Source organism: Mobula hypostoma, chromosome 5 (genome assembly GCF_963921235.1).
Source record: "Mobula hypostoma chromosome 5, sMobHyp1.1, whole genome shotgun sequence".
NCBI lineage: Eukaryota > Metazoa > Chordata > Chondrichthyes > Myliobatiformes > Myliobatidae > Mobula > Mobula hypostoma.
Window position 1 is genome coordinate 73,176,959 of NC_086101.1, and position 17,377 is coordinate 73,194,335.

General features: G+C 43.7%; 2 protein-coding genes across 5 annotated transcripts in view; one reads left to right on the forward strand and one right to left on the reverse strand.

The window, feature by feature from the left end:
- epb41l5 (erythrocyte membrane protein band 4.1 like 5) overlaps window positions 1-17,377 on the forward strand; it is a 207,315-nt gene that overhangs the window by 147,142 nt on the left and 42,796 nt on the right. For all 4 annotated transcript variants that reach the window (XM_063048542.1, XM_063048540.1, XM_063048541.1 and 1 more), the window contains 3 exons: window positions 9,341-9,510; window positions 13,980-14,065; window positions 16,941-17,045. In XM_063048542.1, the coding sequence (XP_062904612.1) occupies window positions 9,341-9,510; window positions 13,980-14,065; window positions 16,941-17,045 (361 nt within the window). The remainder of the gene's footprint in view (window positions 1-9,340; window positions 9,511-13,979; window positions 14,066-16,940; window positions 17,046-17,377) is intronic.
- Window positions 1-17,377, reverse strand: part of si:dkey-3d4.3 (ras guanine nucleotide exchange factor F) — a 180,430-nt gene that overhangs the window by 5,705 nt on the left and 157,348 nt on the right. The gene's annotated exons all lie outside the window — the stretch shown is intronic.

Here is a 17,377-nt window from a genome sequence, read left to right on the forward strand (position 1 = left end):
CCATATACACTACATCTACTGCTCTACCTTCATCAACATGTTTAGTCACATCCTCAAAAAATTCAATCAGACTCATAAGGCATGACCTGCCTTTGACAAAGCCATGCTGACTATTCCTAATCATATTATGCCTCTCCAAATGTTCATAAATCCTGCCTCTCAGGATCTTCTCCATCAACTAATCAACCACTGAAGGTAAGACTCATTGGTCTATAATTTCCTGGGCTATCTGTACTTCCTTTCTTGAATAAGGGAACAACAACTGCAACCCTCTGATTTTCCGGAACCTCTCCCGTCCCCATTGATGATGCAAAGATCATTACCAGAGGTTCAGCAATCTCTTCCCTCGCCTCCCACATTAGCCTGGGGTACATCTCGTCCGAACACAGTGACTTATCCACGCTTATTGACGCTTTCCAAAGGCTCCAGCACATCCTCTTTCTTAATATCTATATGCTCAAGCTTTTCAGTCCGCTTACAGGATTTTTAAGGAAAAGACCAGTTGATGCCAAAAGCCTTCAAAGCAAATGCTGGAAATACAAAACTAAAAAATAGAAACAAGTTAGAAGCACTCGACAAGTCAAGCATTAATGAGGAGGAAAACTGACTGGATTTTTTGGGTTCAGGACCTTTAATCAGAATTGGTGAGTTAGAAGACTAACATGTTTATGCTGCAGAAAGGTGGTGGGGTGAGAGAAGAGAAGGAATGTGTGGTAGGGTGCAGAGTAAAGTTTATCAGGAAAGCAACTACTTTAAAAACAGGCTGATGTAGATAGAGAAGGAAAAGAAACCAAACAGAAAAGTGCAGATACATCTAGAGAAAGAGGGTGAGAGAAAGAGGAGGAGGAGATAAGGTAGTTTTCAGAAACTGTTACATTCAATGTAAAGTCTCAGTGGGCAAACATGATTCAGTAGTTTTGTTGAGCAATTTTCTGTTCCCCGTGAATGAAGAATTGCAGAGTATACAGTACATTCAAGGTTCAAGGGCTTAATATTGAATTGAACAATCTCAAATAACAAAAGCAACAAGTACAAAATGCTGGAGGAACTCAGCAGGTCAGGCAGCATCTCTGAAAGGAAATAAACAATTGACAATAAACAATTGTCCTTCATCAGGACTGGAAAGGAAGGAAGAGGATAGAAGCCAGAATAAGAAGGTGGAATGGGGGGAGGAATATAGGTTGGGAGGTGATAGGTGAAGCCACATGAGGGGAAAGGTGGGTGGGAGGATGAAGTAAGAAGCTGAGAGGGTATAGGTGGAAGAGATAAAGGGCAAAGAAAGAAGGAATCTTATAGGAGAGGCCAGTGAACCATGGGAGAAATTGAAGGGTGAGGGGTACCAGAGGGAAGTAATGGGCAAGTGAGGAGAAGAGAAAGGGTTAAGAGGGAATCCAGTATAGGGGAGTGGGGAAAAAAGAGAAGGGGAGGGGGAGAAATTACCAGAAGTTAGAGAAATTGATGTTCACCTACTAATGTTTGTATTTTACTTATCATAAATAGAGTATTTTAATGATTTTGTGCTTTTTGAACTCTATGGTGGTCTTTGACCACTTTGTCCAATCTTGTTAATATTCTTCAAATATTTTTTTAATGCATCTTTTCTAACAGATTCAAAAGAACGTACAAAATCCTTACAGTCAGTGCCGGGAATTGAACCCCGGTCATCTGTACCATTAAACATTGCGCTAACCACTACGCTACTGCGCCACCACCCTCGCATCTGTAGCAACAGTTCCAGTGTAAATGGAAGGTGGTCACCACTATGTCTTATTTGTTGAACCACTCTCTTTTGTACTCTGGGACATGGATGAGCAGGTCCTAGGGTGATGTTGACTTTTAGACCTGTTAGTTTCTGGTTTACACCCAAGACTTCTCCAAGATGATTATGATGACAGACAACCCAACAAACCCTATACTTCCAGAGCTGGGAGTGCTCCGTGACTCTGTGGAACACCCAGACCCTGGTCAAGACAGGCAGTATGAAGATGCAACCTCAAACCCCACAAGGAGGGTTGAGTTCGACAAAGGGGGCTGAGCGAACTGTGCCCCTTTTGCACTGTAAGGTAAAAACGATCATCTCAACCTTCAATGCAAGCACCATCCGCCTCTTGCCTCGATGCACAGAGTTGGCATCACAGGCAAGCAGCTATGAGATCTCCATCCTGGGGATCCAAGAACACCATCATCTACACCCTGACGAAGAGATAAGGTTCACAGAGGTAGAGGGGATGCACCTCATCACCTCGTCTGCATGGAGAGAGCCGACGACGATGTCAGCACAAGGTGGAGTAGGGCTGATGTTGAATCGCAAGGTGAAGGAGGCACTGAGGGGCGTAGTCTCAGTCAGTGACAGAATCCTTACTGCGGAATTTGACAGAAACCCGGCGACCTCTGTCATCATGTTACTCCCCACACAACTGCAGCAAGGAGAAGGAAGTGGAGGCCTTCTACAGTAAACATCACAAAGCTGTCACTTTAATACCGGCACATAACATCCTGGCTGTGCTCCGCGATTTTAATACCCAGGTCAGACTGGAAGATGTTCCATACTCATACCAAGACTTTACCAACAGAAATGGACAATATCTGGTTGATTTCATCCAGGAACACAGTCTCATTGCTGCCAACACACAATTCAAGAAGCGAGCTGGTAAACTGTGGACATATGAAAACAGAGCCTTCATCTACAGGAAACAGCTCGATTACATCCTCGTAAGAACAAAATGGCGTAATTGTGTGATCAACACAGAAGCCTATAGCACCTTCAACTCGGTCAGTTCTGACCACAGAGTAGTGTCAATGCAAGTGAGACTGAGCCTGTGGCAACCCAAAGCCACAGGTCCCAAGGAGAAGATAGACTGGAAGGCATTCTCCTCACAACCTGTTCTTCAAGCTCAGTACACAGTGGAGGTGAGAAATTGCTTCGGCCCGCTGGAAAGGGGGAGGAAGAGACTGCCACCAACCGCTATCAATGGCTCATAGACACACACACAGATGCAACAAAGAGTTTGCCTATTGTGAAGCGAATCAAGAAGAGTCGGATCTCGAAACATCCTGACGGCGTCTCAGCAAGAAATGTGGTCAATGCTTGTCATGTCGAACTTAGAAGGAGTGAAACAGAAGAGCTAAGAGACAAGTTCAAGTCAGCAAAGAAGAATCTCTTTGCCACCTGTGACTGACTGAAGGAAGAGAAACTAGCTGAGAGATTAGAGAGATAGAAGCTGCTAATGAAGACAAGCAGCATGGTGCCTAGTCAATGAGATCAGTAGACAGAAGTCGTCCCCATCAGGTCAAATAAGTGGTAAAACAGCAGAGGACCGTGTCCTGACATGGTTTACCCACTTTAAGAACCTGCTGGGAAGTCCTCCAACGATCACAGAAGAAGAAGAGGACATAACCACGACACTAATGCAAGTCAACATGAATGACGGCCCATTCACCGTTGAGGAACTGAAGAAGGCCAAATATGCACTCAAACAGGGCAGGAGCACTGGACCAGATGGGATACCGCAAGATGTCCTGAAGAACTGCGACCTGGACGACATTTTGCTGGACATATGTAATACAGCACTGATGAAATGCAACAAACCAGAACAGTGGTCACTCTCAAACATTATCCCAGTCCCCAAGTCTGGATCCCTCATAAAGACAGATAACTACCGCGGTATCAGCTTGACCTGCATCTTAGCAAAGCTATACAATCGGATGATCTTGAACAGGATTCTCACCACCATTGACCCTAAGCTAAGTTTGAATCAGAGTGGTTTTCGGCAGAAGCGCACAACAGTAATGCAGGAAGTCAAGAAGAACAACCTACCAGCCGTGCTTGCTTAAATTGATTTTCGCAAAGGTTTTGACTCCGTTCACCGAGGTAAAATGCTGAAGATCCTGAAAGCTTATGGAGTGCCAGACCATCTACTGAGAGCAATAGAGTCCAGCTGTACCAAAACCATGGCGACAGTTGTATCACCAGACAGAGAAACAGCAGTGTTCGAGCTCCTAGCTGGTGTGCTGCAAGGAGACACTCTGGCACCCTACATCTTTACAATTGTCCTTGATTACGCTCTGCGTCAAGCTACCAAAGATCATGACAAGCTTGGTTTTACCATAAAATCAGGGTGAACCAAAAGGGTCAGACCAGTTACACTCACAGATCTCGATTTTGCAGATGACATAGTCCTGCTCTCTGACCAGATGGAGGAAGCACAGCAGCTACTGACAAAAGTGGAAATTGAGTCCAATAAAGTTGGACTTCACCTAAACGCTAAAAAGACAGAGTACTTGGCATTTAACTGAGACAAAGGTACTCTCAAGACAGTAGAGAATGATACCATTAAGAAAGTCTTTGACTACAAGTACCTTGGGTCAAGAATGATGAGTTCGGAGGACATAAAAATACGGAAGGCACTGGCATGGAGGACTATGAACGACATGAAGGATATCTGGAAATTGAACCTGACCAGAGGGCTTAAAAAGAGGATTTTCATAGCAGTCATAGAGTCCATTCTCACATAGGGATGTGAGACGTGGACACTCACCAAGGCAATATGAAAACCTCTGGATGGTTGCTATACACGACGGCTCTGGATGGCTCTTGACGTGAGTTGGCAGCAGCACATGACGAACGTCGAGCTCTATAACAACCTACCGATGCTCACCACTAAAATCGAGGCGAGAAGACTGCAACTAGCGGGGCATTGTCTATGCCACCCCCAGCTACCTGCCAGCCCATCATATGGGACTCCAAGCATGGGGGGATGAACCCTGGGCGCCCTCCCAAGTCTATGGTCAACACGCTCCCAGAAGACAGCGGCGCGGCTAATGTAGATGAACTGAACACACTGATGAGGGAGAGGGAGAGTGGAGAGTCTGTCATCGTGCCTGATGCCGGCCCCCTAGGCCTGAGTCGACGTAGTAGTAGTCGTTCCCCATGAGCAGCTATGGCCATAAGGCAGCAGAGGTTTGAGATCGGAGCTTTTCTTCTAGATGAGTTGCTAAGCCTCATCTACTGAAAGCAACTGGTTTTAAGGTGAGAGTAACCAGCTTTTACCCTTTCTCCTGTCAGTAGAACTGGTTTTGTTGGGCTTAGTATCTGAGGTATATGTGAAGGCCAGGAGCTGGACTTGGTTGTCAGAGGCAATTTGAGAAGCACACTATTGGAAGTACTTAATAAGTAGTAGGACCTTATCCCTACTACCTCCCATGCGTAACAATGTGAAGGAAGAATCCCGAGCTGGAGTCCCTAAGGCAGTCCAACATTAAGTTCAACAGTGACTGGCAGCTCCTGCGATGCCCCTGGTGCCAAACTGTATTGGTCTCTGCCGTTCCTTTGGATTCATCAGCTGCTGAGAGGGGGGCCCTGCTGCATGGGTAACAGCTTACTCTCCATATTGTACTACCCTGGGTTGTGTATCAACTTCGCCAGACAGGATACAACATCCATGGTTGACCCTGACTGGCGGAGACCATCAGTGTCCCTAGTTCTATTTCTTTACCCAGTCTGATTTTTTAAATTAGTTCTTCAGATTATTGATTTGTTAATGATGCAGACATTTCACATAAGAAAGGATCGTGGGGAGGTATTTCTTCGTGACTTCTCTACAGTGTTCTATGTTCTCCCGTCGATCTACGGATTTACTGATGCGCCTTACACTTGTGTACAAACCCAAATAATGAGTCCTGATGAAGGGTCTCAGCCCGAAATGTCGAATGTTCACTCTTTTCCGTAGATGCTGCCTGGCCTGCTGAAGTCCTCCAGCATCTTGTTTGCGCTGCTCGGATTTTCAGCATCTGCAGATCTTGTGAGCCCAAGTAATGATGTGCTTTTACTTTCAGCTCTTCGAAAACATGATGCTGATCTTTATGCACGTAATGTACATAAGTTCCGAACCACAAGCTTTCTAATTTTGGATGACCAAATGATGAAAATCACAAATACCGTGATTTGTATAGATTCAATTTTACATCATCCCTTCAGATTTTCCACGCCACAAATTTCGGATAGTGGGGGCGGGGGGGGGGTTGCGGTTGGTCGTTCAGCCACAAAAAAAATTCAGAGGTTAAGGGAACAAGATATAACAGACAAGAGTGACCAGCATTAGTTGTCTCTTCAGCTTGGATGAATTTGATAACTATAAGCGTCCTTGCACTTACGAATGTGTGACTTGTAAGTGCGAGAGCACTCTTAAGTTATCCAGGCCCCAAACGCCAAAGAGGCGTAGTGTAATAAAGATTAGATTTATTTGTCACATACACATTGAAACATCCCCTTCAACCCAACTTAGTCTGTGCCAATCAAGACGCCCATCTAAACTAGTCCTATTTCCTGCTTTTGGCCCATTTCCCTGGAAACCTTTCCTTCCCATTAACCTGGCCAAGTCTCTTTTAAGTGGAATTGTATTTACCCAGCCCCCACCACCACCACTTCCTCTGGCACCTCATCCCACAATGGGACTCTGAAGTTTGGACACTCTTGATTGTTCTCTTTTCGTCCTTAACCTCTGAACTGTTCTTGCAGAAGTACATTAAGCTACAATTTCCCCACATCTGAAAGTTATGGGTGATACTATGTGGTTGGGGCTTTGGAGGAGAATGAGCAATTGAAGTTTCAGACTAAGACTTTTTTAGGAATGTGAAACTACATTGAATGCTTACTTTCCTCCTTAGTTACTGACTGGAGCTCCCCCAGCATTTTGTCTGCGGTCATCAGTTCCAACTTGTCAGATGGAAAATCCTGTGAAAAATATGTTTTGTGTTGGTGTTTAATCCCATTCTTTACTTACACTGAATGACCAAATTGTGGAACAATTATTGTAGGTTGGTTCCTGTTATTTAAATCCCATCACCTGTAAGTGGACTACAGCTAACAGGAACCAATACAAGTATTCTAATTTGTTTTTCTCATTTACAGAGTTGTAATCTAGCATCCCAAAGACTGGATCTTTATAGTTCCTGTTCTCTTTATGTGTGTTCATTGGTACCATGTCAATGAAACTACACCCTGGCACCGATACCGTGTGGGTGAAACTACACCCTGGCACCGATACCGTGTGGGTGAAACTACACCCTGGCACTGATACCGCGTGGGTGAAACTACACCCTGGCACTGATACCGTGTGGGTGAAACTACACCCTGTTTCTGATACTGTGCGGGTGAAACTACACCCTGGTACCGATACCATGTGGGTGAAATGACACCCTGTTTCTGATACCGTGTGGGTGAAACTACACCCTGGTACCGATACCATGTGGGTGAAACTACACCCTGGCACTGATGCTGTGTGGGTGAAACTACACCCTGGCACTGATGCCGTGTGGGTGAAACGAGACACTGGTACTGATACCGTGTGGGTGAAACGACACCCTGGTACCGATACCGTGTGGGTGAAACGAGACACTGGTACTGATACCGTGTGGGTGAAACGACACCCTGGTACCGATACCGTGTGGGTGAAACGAGACACTGGTACTGATACCGTGTGGGTGAAACGACACCCTGGTACCGATACCGTGTGGGTGAAACGGGACACTGGTACCGATACCGTGTGGGTGAAACTACACCCTGGTACTGATACCGTGTGGGTGAAATGAGACCCTGGTACCAATACTGTGTGGGTGAAACGACACCCTGGTACTGATACAGTGTGGGTGAAACGACACCCTGGGACCGATACCGTGTGGGTGAAACTACACCCTGGTACCGATTCCATGTGGGTGAAACGAGACACTGGTACCGATACCGTGTGGGTGAAACTACACCCTGGCACTGATACCGTATGGGTGAAACTACACCCTGGCACCGATACCATGTGGGTGAAACTACACCCTGGCACTGATACCGTGTGGGTGAAACTACGCAATGGTACTGATACCGTGTGGGTGAAACGACACCCTGGTACCGATACCGTGTGGGTGAAATGAGACACTGGTATCGATACCGTGTGGGTGAAACTGTTCCCTGGCACTGATACTGGGTGAGTGAAACTACATCCTGGTACCAATACTGTGTGGGTGAAACGAGACCCTGTTTCTGATACCGTGTGAGTGAAACTACACCCTGGTACCGATGCCGTATGGGTGAAACGAGACCCTGGTATGGTACCGTGTGGGTGAATATATACCCTGGTATTTGTGCCATGCTCTGGTGATTAGTTTGTTGCCAAACTGTTTAGATTATTTGGATTCTGAGCAAGAAAGTGTTAGAAAAATTAACTTCTCCCTTTTGGAAATGTTGTGGGTGCTGAAAGTCTGATCGTCTGTCTTCACTGAAGCAGCTGACGATGGTCGCCAACTCTGCAGAATGTATGCAAGGGGTAAGGTCGTCAGGTCCATCCATTATGTCGGCTTCATGGCATGGTGGTGATTGAGAATGCTTTACCATCGAATGTTTGCTACTGTTATGTGCTCATGTTGCAACTAATAAAGCAAACAGCAGCCTCTCTTGTGCAGCTAACTGGTGATGGAACATCTGTCTGTGCCTGTCCTTGGCTTGTGCTTCAATCGAGTGACTTCAGCTGATGATGAACTGATCAATCGATTATTGAGTGCAGTCAGGATCTGGAAGCTGCATTCTGCACTGCTCTGTATACTTTCCTTCACACACCAAATAGTTGGTCATATTGATTTGCTTAATTAATTGCTTTTGCCATTTCCAATATCACCAGGGCTTATTGAATGAGATGCATCTGTTTTTGGTATTTCATGAAAAAGGGCACCTTCTTCATGAGGGATTCAGGCAACAATAGTTTCCTAAATGCTTATCACAATCAAATTTATGTAAGAATGTATACTGCAAAGTTTTTCCTTCATTAAGAGATTGCTCTATATTTTAAACTCTTGATTCTTAACCCCTGAGTTAAAATTTTATAAGAGTTTTCATTTTGAAGGCAGTACACTTTTATTTGGTTCTAACCATTTGCGTACCGTAATGGCTTCTCTGCACAGAAAGTAAACTTGCAGAAAGAGTGAAGAAACAAACTGCTGGAAATTTGAAATTAAAGGTGAAAGTTTCACCAAAACAGAGGAGAGTTCCAGTCCAATGGACAACTGGAAAACGATTGGCTTTGCCAGTTGCTTTTAAATTTTGGAAAGTGATTGAGTTTGGAATTGGCGAGGTGTTCTGCAAATTATATTATAGTGATCCATTGAGTATGCAAAGGGTTAAAGAAAACAACTTTACTTGTATTTAAGTTGGCTGAGAAATACATGGCTTTGGTCTACTTTGCAGAATGCTTTCTCCTGCTTACATGCATGCCAGTGTTTAATCTCCATGATGAAAGTTTGCCTCAGTCCCTTGAAGTATAGTCTAAACTGGGATTGCTGATTTTCTTGTGGTTTGTAGCCTGCAGATAGCAGATTTGTTGGACACCAAAGAGCTGTTGGAGACTTCGGTGGATGAGGTCATAGGAGTGCCTGTTACCATGGCAGCACCAAGAATTTCTGAAGAGTCTGTTCAAAGTTTGACCTCTGCTGGGACAAATGAGAGTGCATGTGATAAACCGGATTCAGCCGGTAAGATTCAGTCTGCTATATGTGGAACCGTTTCATTGCTAACATGATAATAAGACTGTTTTATTTAAAAGCTGTACCTTGTAATAAATTGAAGTTACACATTTATTTACAGATGTAGTGTGGTATAGGCCTTCCTGGCCTTTTGAGCCACGCCACCCAGCACGCCCCCTCCGACAACCCAGATTTAACCCTAACCTAAACACGGGACAGTTTACAAGACCAATCAGCCTACTGATTGGTGTGACTTTGGGCTGTGGGAGGAAAGCAGAGCACCCGGAAGAAACCCACACATTGCACAGGGTGTCTCCTTGCAGATGATGCTGGTATTAAACTCCAAACTCCCACGCTGTAATTGCATCACACTAACCACTACATTCCTGTGACTCTCTTCAAGAGAAAGAAAAGAATAAAAAGTGGATTACTTTCAAGTTCTGATATTGCTGTATGTGCACAATATTGTGTATATAAAGTTCAAAACTTCAAAGGTCTGTGTCCAGTTAACAGCAATGTTCTATTCATGGATACAAGAAGGTAATAAAGAACTTGCATGAATCCAGATTAATCTTCTTAGAAACACCACAGAATGAAACCATGTTCAAAGTAAATTTATTATCTAAGTTCACAAATATCACCATAGTCAACCCTGAGATTTGTTTCTTGTTTGCATTACAGTACATCTGAGAAACACAATAGAATTAATGAAAGACCGCACCCAACAGGGCGGACAATCAATCAGTATGCAAGAGACAGCAAACTATGCAAATACAAAAAAAAGATAATAAATAAACAATTAATATTGAGAACATGAGATGAAGAGTCCTTGAAGGTGAGACCATAGGTTGTGGGAACAGCTCCGTGTTGGGAGGAGTGAAGTTATCCACTGTGTTTCAAGAGCCGGATGGTTGAAGGATAGTAACTGTTCCTGAACCTGGTGGTGTGAGTCCTAATGCTGCTGTACCTTCATCCTGATGACAGCAATGAATAGAGAGCATGAGCTGGGTGATGGGATTCCTCGATGATGGATGCAACTTTTCTGCGACAGTGCTCTGTGTAGATGTGCTGAATGGTGGGGTGGGCTTCAGCTGTGATGAACTGGGCCGTATCCACTACTGTTTGTAGGGATTTCCATTCAAGACCATCGGTGTTTCCATACCAGAGTGTGATGCAACAAGTCAATATACTCTCCACCACATATTTTAAAAAGTTTGTCAATGTTTTAGATGTCATGCTGAATCGTCGCAAACTTCTAAGGAGAAGTAGAGGCACTGCTGTGCTCATTTGTAATAGTAGTTACGTACGAACTCAGGTCAGATCCTCTGAAATGTTAACTGAGGAATTTAAAGTTGCTGACCCTCTCCACCTCTGATCCCCCGATGAGGACAGGCTCATGTACATCTGGTTTCCTCCACCTGAAGTCAATAAACAGCTCCTTAGTCTTCTTGACGTTGAGTAAAAGGTTGTTATTGTACCAGATTTTCAATCTCCCACCTATATGCTGATTCATTGCCACCTTTGACTTGGCTGATGACAGTGGTGCCATCAGCAAACTTGAATACTTATTTAATTTTTATTGAGATACAGTGTGGAGTTGGCCCTTGAATACTTATTTAATTTTATTGAGATACAGTGCGGAATAGGCCTTTGAATACTTATTTAATTTTTATTGAGATACAGTGTGGAATAGGCCCATGAATACTTATTTAATTTTTATTGAGATACAGTGCGGAATAGGCCCTTGAATACTTAATTTTTATTGAGATACAGTGTGGAATAGGCCTTTGAATACTTACTTAATTTTTATTGAGATACAGTGTGGAATTGGCCCTTCCAGCCCCTCCAGCTGCATAGTCTAGCAATCTCACATTTTAATCCCAGTCAAATCATGGAACAATTGACAACGATCAATTAACCGGTACGTCTTTGGACTGTTGAAGGAAACTGAAGCACCCGGAGGAAAACTCACGCGGTCACGGGGAGAACGTACAAACTCATTACAGGCAGTGGGGGAACTGAACCTGGGTCACTGATACTGTAAAGCATTATGCTAACTAATTCGCTACCGTACCACCCCAACTATGGCATTGGAGTTGTGCTTAGCCTCACAGTTGTAAGTATGAAGTGTGTAGAGCAGGGGGCTAAATGCACAGCCTTTGTGGTGCACCTGTGCTGATGGAAATTGTGGAGGAGATATTGTTGCCAATCTGAACCAACTGGGATCTGCAAGTCAGGAAATCGAGGATCCAATTACACAGGAAGATATTGAGGCCAAGGTCTTGAAACTTATTGATTAGTTTTGCGGGGATGATAGCATTGATTGCAAGGCTATAGTCATTAAAGAGCTTCCTGATGTATGCATCTTTGCTATCCAGATGTTCCAGGGTTGCTTGAAAAGCTAATGAAATGGCTTTTGCTGTGGACCTATTGTATTGGGAGGCAAATTGGAGTGGATTCAAGTCGCTTCTCAAGCAGAAGTTGATATGTTTCATCACCAACCTTTCAAAGCACTTCATCACAATTGGATCTAAGTGCTACTGGACAATAGTCATTGAGGCAGAAAGCCAGGTTCTTGGACACTGGTATAATTGAAGCCTTCCTTCTTAAGAGTTTCTCATACATTTCCTTATTGTAACTACCCATTCAGATTTGCTAGCTGGCCACCTACTCTTGCCAGTATGTTTTGTATTTTATTACTTCATTGCTGACGTTTTCCTTAAAATTACCCTAGTTGTGTATGTTACCCTTTGACTATTAGGTTTCTGAAGAAGTGTAAGTGATGTCAATCATCTCAACACTGAATTGTTTCCACAGCCTATGAACTCACTTTCAAGAACTCTACATGTATGATTCATGTTCTCAGTATTAATTATCTATCTATTTATTATTTGTTTATGTTTTTGTTATTATTGTTTAATTTTTTTGTATTTGCAGTTTGTCTTTTGCACATTGGTTGTTTGTCAGTCTGTGTGCATTTCTTTGTCCTCCTGTAAATGCCGTGAGAAAATGAATCTCAGGATAGTATATGGTGACATATGCATACTTTGATATAAAGAAATTTACTTTGAACTTTGAATGCAACATACAGTGTGGTTTCATTTGCTAAGTGGCTGATATACTGAGTCTAAGCACTGAATCCAATTTCCTGAGAAGTTCTCCCCATCTCCCCTCTTTAAAAACTATCTCTTTGATCAGTCTTTGGGTCACCCTTTATGGTCATATGTTGGCACATTAGCAGCTCAGGGCATTTCAGCTGCATCAGTGAGGCTATTTAAATGCAGCTGGTTATTATTGTTACCTCTCAGGTTGCCTTGATTTCAGATCTCCAAGGCACTACAGCACAGAAACAGTCTAGTGTGAAGTCAAGGCAAGCTGAAGGATGTGGGCAACCTGGTCCTTAGCCTAATTCCATCTACCTGCACTAGGGTCATAGCCCTCTATACTCCTCCCATCCATGTATCTATCCAAATGTTACAATTGAGCTCATATCTCCACTTCTACTGGCAGCTCGTTCCACGTTCTCACCGGCCTCTGGGTGAAGAGGTTCCCTCACGTGCTCCTCTTAAACATTTCACCTTTCACCCTTAACCCGTGACCTCTAGTCCTCGTCTCACCCAACCTCATGGGAAAAAGCCAACATGTATTTACCCTATCTATACCCCTTGTAATTTTGTGTACCTCTATTAAATTTCCCCTCAATCTTCTACACTCTATAGCATAAAGCTTCAGTGAAAGTGAAAAAGCCCCTAATGCTGGAAGTATGAAATATAAGGAGAAAGTACCAGAACCACTTGGTGTTGCTATTCGTCAAACTATTTATACCAAACACATAAATTAATTTTTCACTGAAAGTAGTGACTTTACAGTTCCTTATGAAAAATAACCATATAAGCAGCTAATAACAATTTGTTGCCAGAGATTTCTTGAGGAGGGTGAATGCTTCTTAGTAATTAAATAGATACGAGGGTTGATTGATAAGTTTGTGGCCTAAGGTAGAAGGAGTCAGTTTTAGAAAACCTAGCACACTTATTTTTCAACATAGTCCCCACCTACATGTACACACTTAGTCCAGCGGTCGTGGAACATACGGATCCCTTCTTTGTAGAAGTGGTCCACCGCAGGGGTGATTGATAAGTTCGGGTAAGGTAGAAGGAGATGAGTTAGGCAGCTCTCGTTACATGCACGTGCAGTTCAGGCCACGAACTTATCAATCACCCCTGCTGTGGACCACTTCTGGAGGTCTAAGACGCCGACCTCTACAAAGAAGGGATCTGTATGCTCCATGACCGCTGGACTAAATGTAGGGAAAATAAATGTGCTAGGTTTTCTAAAATTGACTCCTTCTACCTTAGGCCACGAACTTATCAATCACCTCTCGTATGTCGTGTCTTCAATCATAAATGCTAAATGCAAAGATGGGCCACACTGATATCACTGCTGGTCACTCACTGCCTGTGCTTTGGTTCCCATTTCAGCACTGGAGGAAGTGATAGCGAGACTGAAACGGCTTCAGATAGAGAGCAGTCCTGTGGCTGGCATCAGGCCTGATGTGAGTAACCAGGTAAGAACAAGCACTCGAATGGGTTCCCTGGAGCCTTTGTCGTGACCCATCTCTGTTCCTTATCCACGGTTGGTGAATTTCAGAAGCAGTTCAGTGAAACACTTCGGTGCGTCTGAAGTCACAAATGGGAGAGCTTTCGAAAGATGCTGTTGAATGACAAAATGACTGTTTCATGCCTCTAGTTTTATTTATTTAGCTCAGTTTAACTTTGCCCGGCTACCGTGGCTGGGGTTGAAAGTCTGTCACAGTTACAGCGACCCAGGTTCATTCATGACCTCAGGTGCTGTATGTGTAGAGTTTAAATCTTCTCCCTGTGGCCACATGGGTTTCCCTGTTTCCTCTCATCTGAACATGTGCAGGTTGATGGGCTAATTGACCACCACAAGTTGCTTTATAGGGTGCAGGTGATGGCTGAATCTAGGAGGAATTGATGAATGTGGGCAAAATAAAATAGGATTAGTGCAGGATTAGTGTAAGTACACCCAGTGGCCACTTTATTGGACCCTTACTGTTCATGGTCTTCTGCTGCTGTAGCCCATCCACTTCAAGATTCGTTGAGTGGTATGTCAGTGATGCTCCTCTGCACACCACTGTTGTATCTTGTGTTTATTTGAGTTACTGTTACCTTCCTGTCGGCTTAAACCAGTCTGCCCATTCTCCTTTGACCTCTCTCATTACAAGACATTTTTGACTACAGAACTGCCGCTCACAGGATTTTTTTTTTTGTTTTTTGCACCGTTCTCTGTAAACTCTGGAGACTGCTGTGTGCAAACATCCCAGAAGACCAGCAGTTCCTGAAATACTCAAACCATCCCGTCAGGCACCAATAGTTATTCCACGGTCTAAGTCACTTCGATCACATTTCTTCCCCATTCTGATGTTTGGTCTGAACAACAACTGAACCACTTGACCACATCTGCATGTTGCTGCCACATGGTTGGCTGATGAGATATTTACATTAACGATTAGTTGTACAGGGGTACCTAGTAAAGTGGCCACTGAGTGTAGGTGCTTGATGGTCAGCACGGGCTCATTGGGGTTATTTCTCACCTCAGCTCTGACTTGATTTCTCAACCTACAGACTAATCTTCAAGGACTTCACAATTCATGCTCTCAGTATTACTTGTTTTATTATTTGAACAATTTGTTTCCTTTTGCATATTAGGAGTTTGTCAGTCCTTGTTATTTATAATTTTTCATAAATTCTACTGTATTTTTTTTCCCCCTGTAAGTTCTTCCTGAAAATGAATCTCTGGGTTGTATATGGTGACATATATGTACTTTGATAATGAAGTTACTTTGATGTTGCATGTGATTTGATGCAGTTGAACTCGTGTTTGGATCAATGGTACAGCCTCTCCTTTGCTGACCTAGTAGCTTATCCATGTTGCGTTGTTTCTCACAATGTAGTCTATCCCAACCCCAGTGACACCAAGTGAGTTCCTGAGAGAAACAACATATTATAGTGAGAGTCACATGGAGGCCCAGGTACCCGTAGTTATCTGAGAGCTGCCTGGGGACAGAGTCAAGGTTCAACATACAGAGGACGTTTACTGGGACGCTACCTGGATTAGAGAACATGTATTATGAGGAAAGGTTGAGTGAGCTAGGGCTTTTCTCTTTGGAGAAAAGGAAGATGAGAGGTGAATGATTATAAAAGGTTATAAAATGACAAAAGGCATACATAGAATGAACAGCCAACACCTTTTTCCCCAGGACGGCATCGGTTAATACGAGAGGCCGTACTTTTAAACTGATTGGAGGCAAGATGTCGGAGAGAGTTTTGTTTTTACATGGTGATAAGTGCATGGACTGACTGCCAGAGGTAGATACTTGAAGGACATTTAAGAGATTCTTACATAGGTACATGGACGGCAGAAAAATGGAGAACTGCGTGGGAAGGGTTAGATTGATTCTGGAGTAGATTAAACAACAACATGGACTAAAGGGTCTGTACTGTAATGCTTTGTGTTCTCTGTTTTCTGACTATGTTACTTCTTGATTGAGAAATTGTTGCTGGTTAGAGCTGGAACTCAGACACTGGATTTACACCTACATGTTGGGTAACATAACACAGGCCCAAGAGACACAAATTGTTGAGTTACTGCCTCGGTTAAGGGGTTGAATCATCGAGTAAACAGCACAGAAACTGGTCCTTCAGCTCAACTGGTCCATGCTGACTACTGTATCCTTCCTGCTAGTCCCAACTACATGCATTTGGCCAGTAACCCTCCAGGCCCTTCCACTCCATGGACTCTTAAACGTTGCAGTTGTCCCCACCTCGACCACTTTATCTGGCTGCTCATTCCAGGTACTCACTGGCCCCTGTGTAAATAAATTACCCCTTAGGTCTCTTTTAAGTCTCTATCTTATCTTGTATCTGTGCCCTCTGGTTTTGAACTCCTCAACCCTGACTATGACCGTCCACCTTGCCCATACCTCTCATGATTTTATAAATTTCTGTGAGGACTCCTCCCATTCTCTTCCCCTCCAAGGAAGAAAGATCCAGCCTGGTCAACCTCTCTCTATAACTCAAACACTTCAGTCATGGAAGCATCCTCGTAAGTCTCCTTTGCACCTTCTCCAGTTTGACAATGTTTTTCCTGTAACCTAGTGGCCAGATCTGTACACAATCATCCAAATACAGTCTCACCAATGATGTACATTATTGCATCATAATGGCCCTACTCCTCAACTCTGCCCTGACTGATGTCCACCAGCATGCTTCACCACCCTGTCTGCTTGCCTGCACAAGTAGACAGTGCTTAGGACTTCCCTCTGCTTCAGGGAGTGTTAAGCACTGATGATGTGTGTAGTATTGGAGTTCAGACAGAGGAGGACTTCCTAACTTGAGATGTTTTCCTGTTTGTGCTAGGATGAAATTGTGAAGACATTGGACAAGTGCCTGAAGAACGCCGCAGCAAATGACATTGGCCCAGGACTTCCTGAAGATGTGAAAGGCAACATTTTGAAAACACAGGTGGAGTATTCTGTGAAGTTATTTTAAAAGTTAAATAACTGGGCTTCTGGAAAAAAGTGAAAATTTTAAAATTGTAAGTGTCAAAGCAGGAAACATGATTAGGGTTAATCGGGGTTGCCGGTCCAAAGGCGTACCGGGTAGGTTATTTGTTCATTGTAAATTGTCCTGTGATTGGATTAGGGTTAATCGGGGTTGTGGGGTTGCCGGGACAGTACGGCTCGAGGGGCCGTAGGGCCTACTCCGTGCTGTATCGATAAATAGAAAATAATACAGATGCAGGTTAGAGGAGCAGCACTTCCCTCCGTGGTAGTCTCCAACCTAAAGATAAAGAT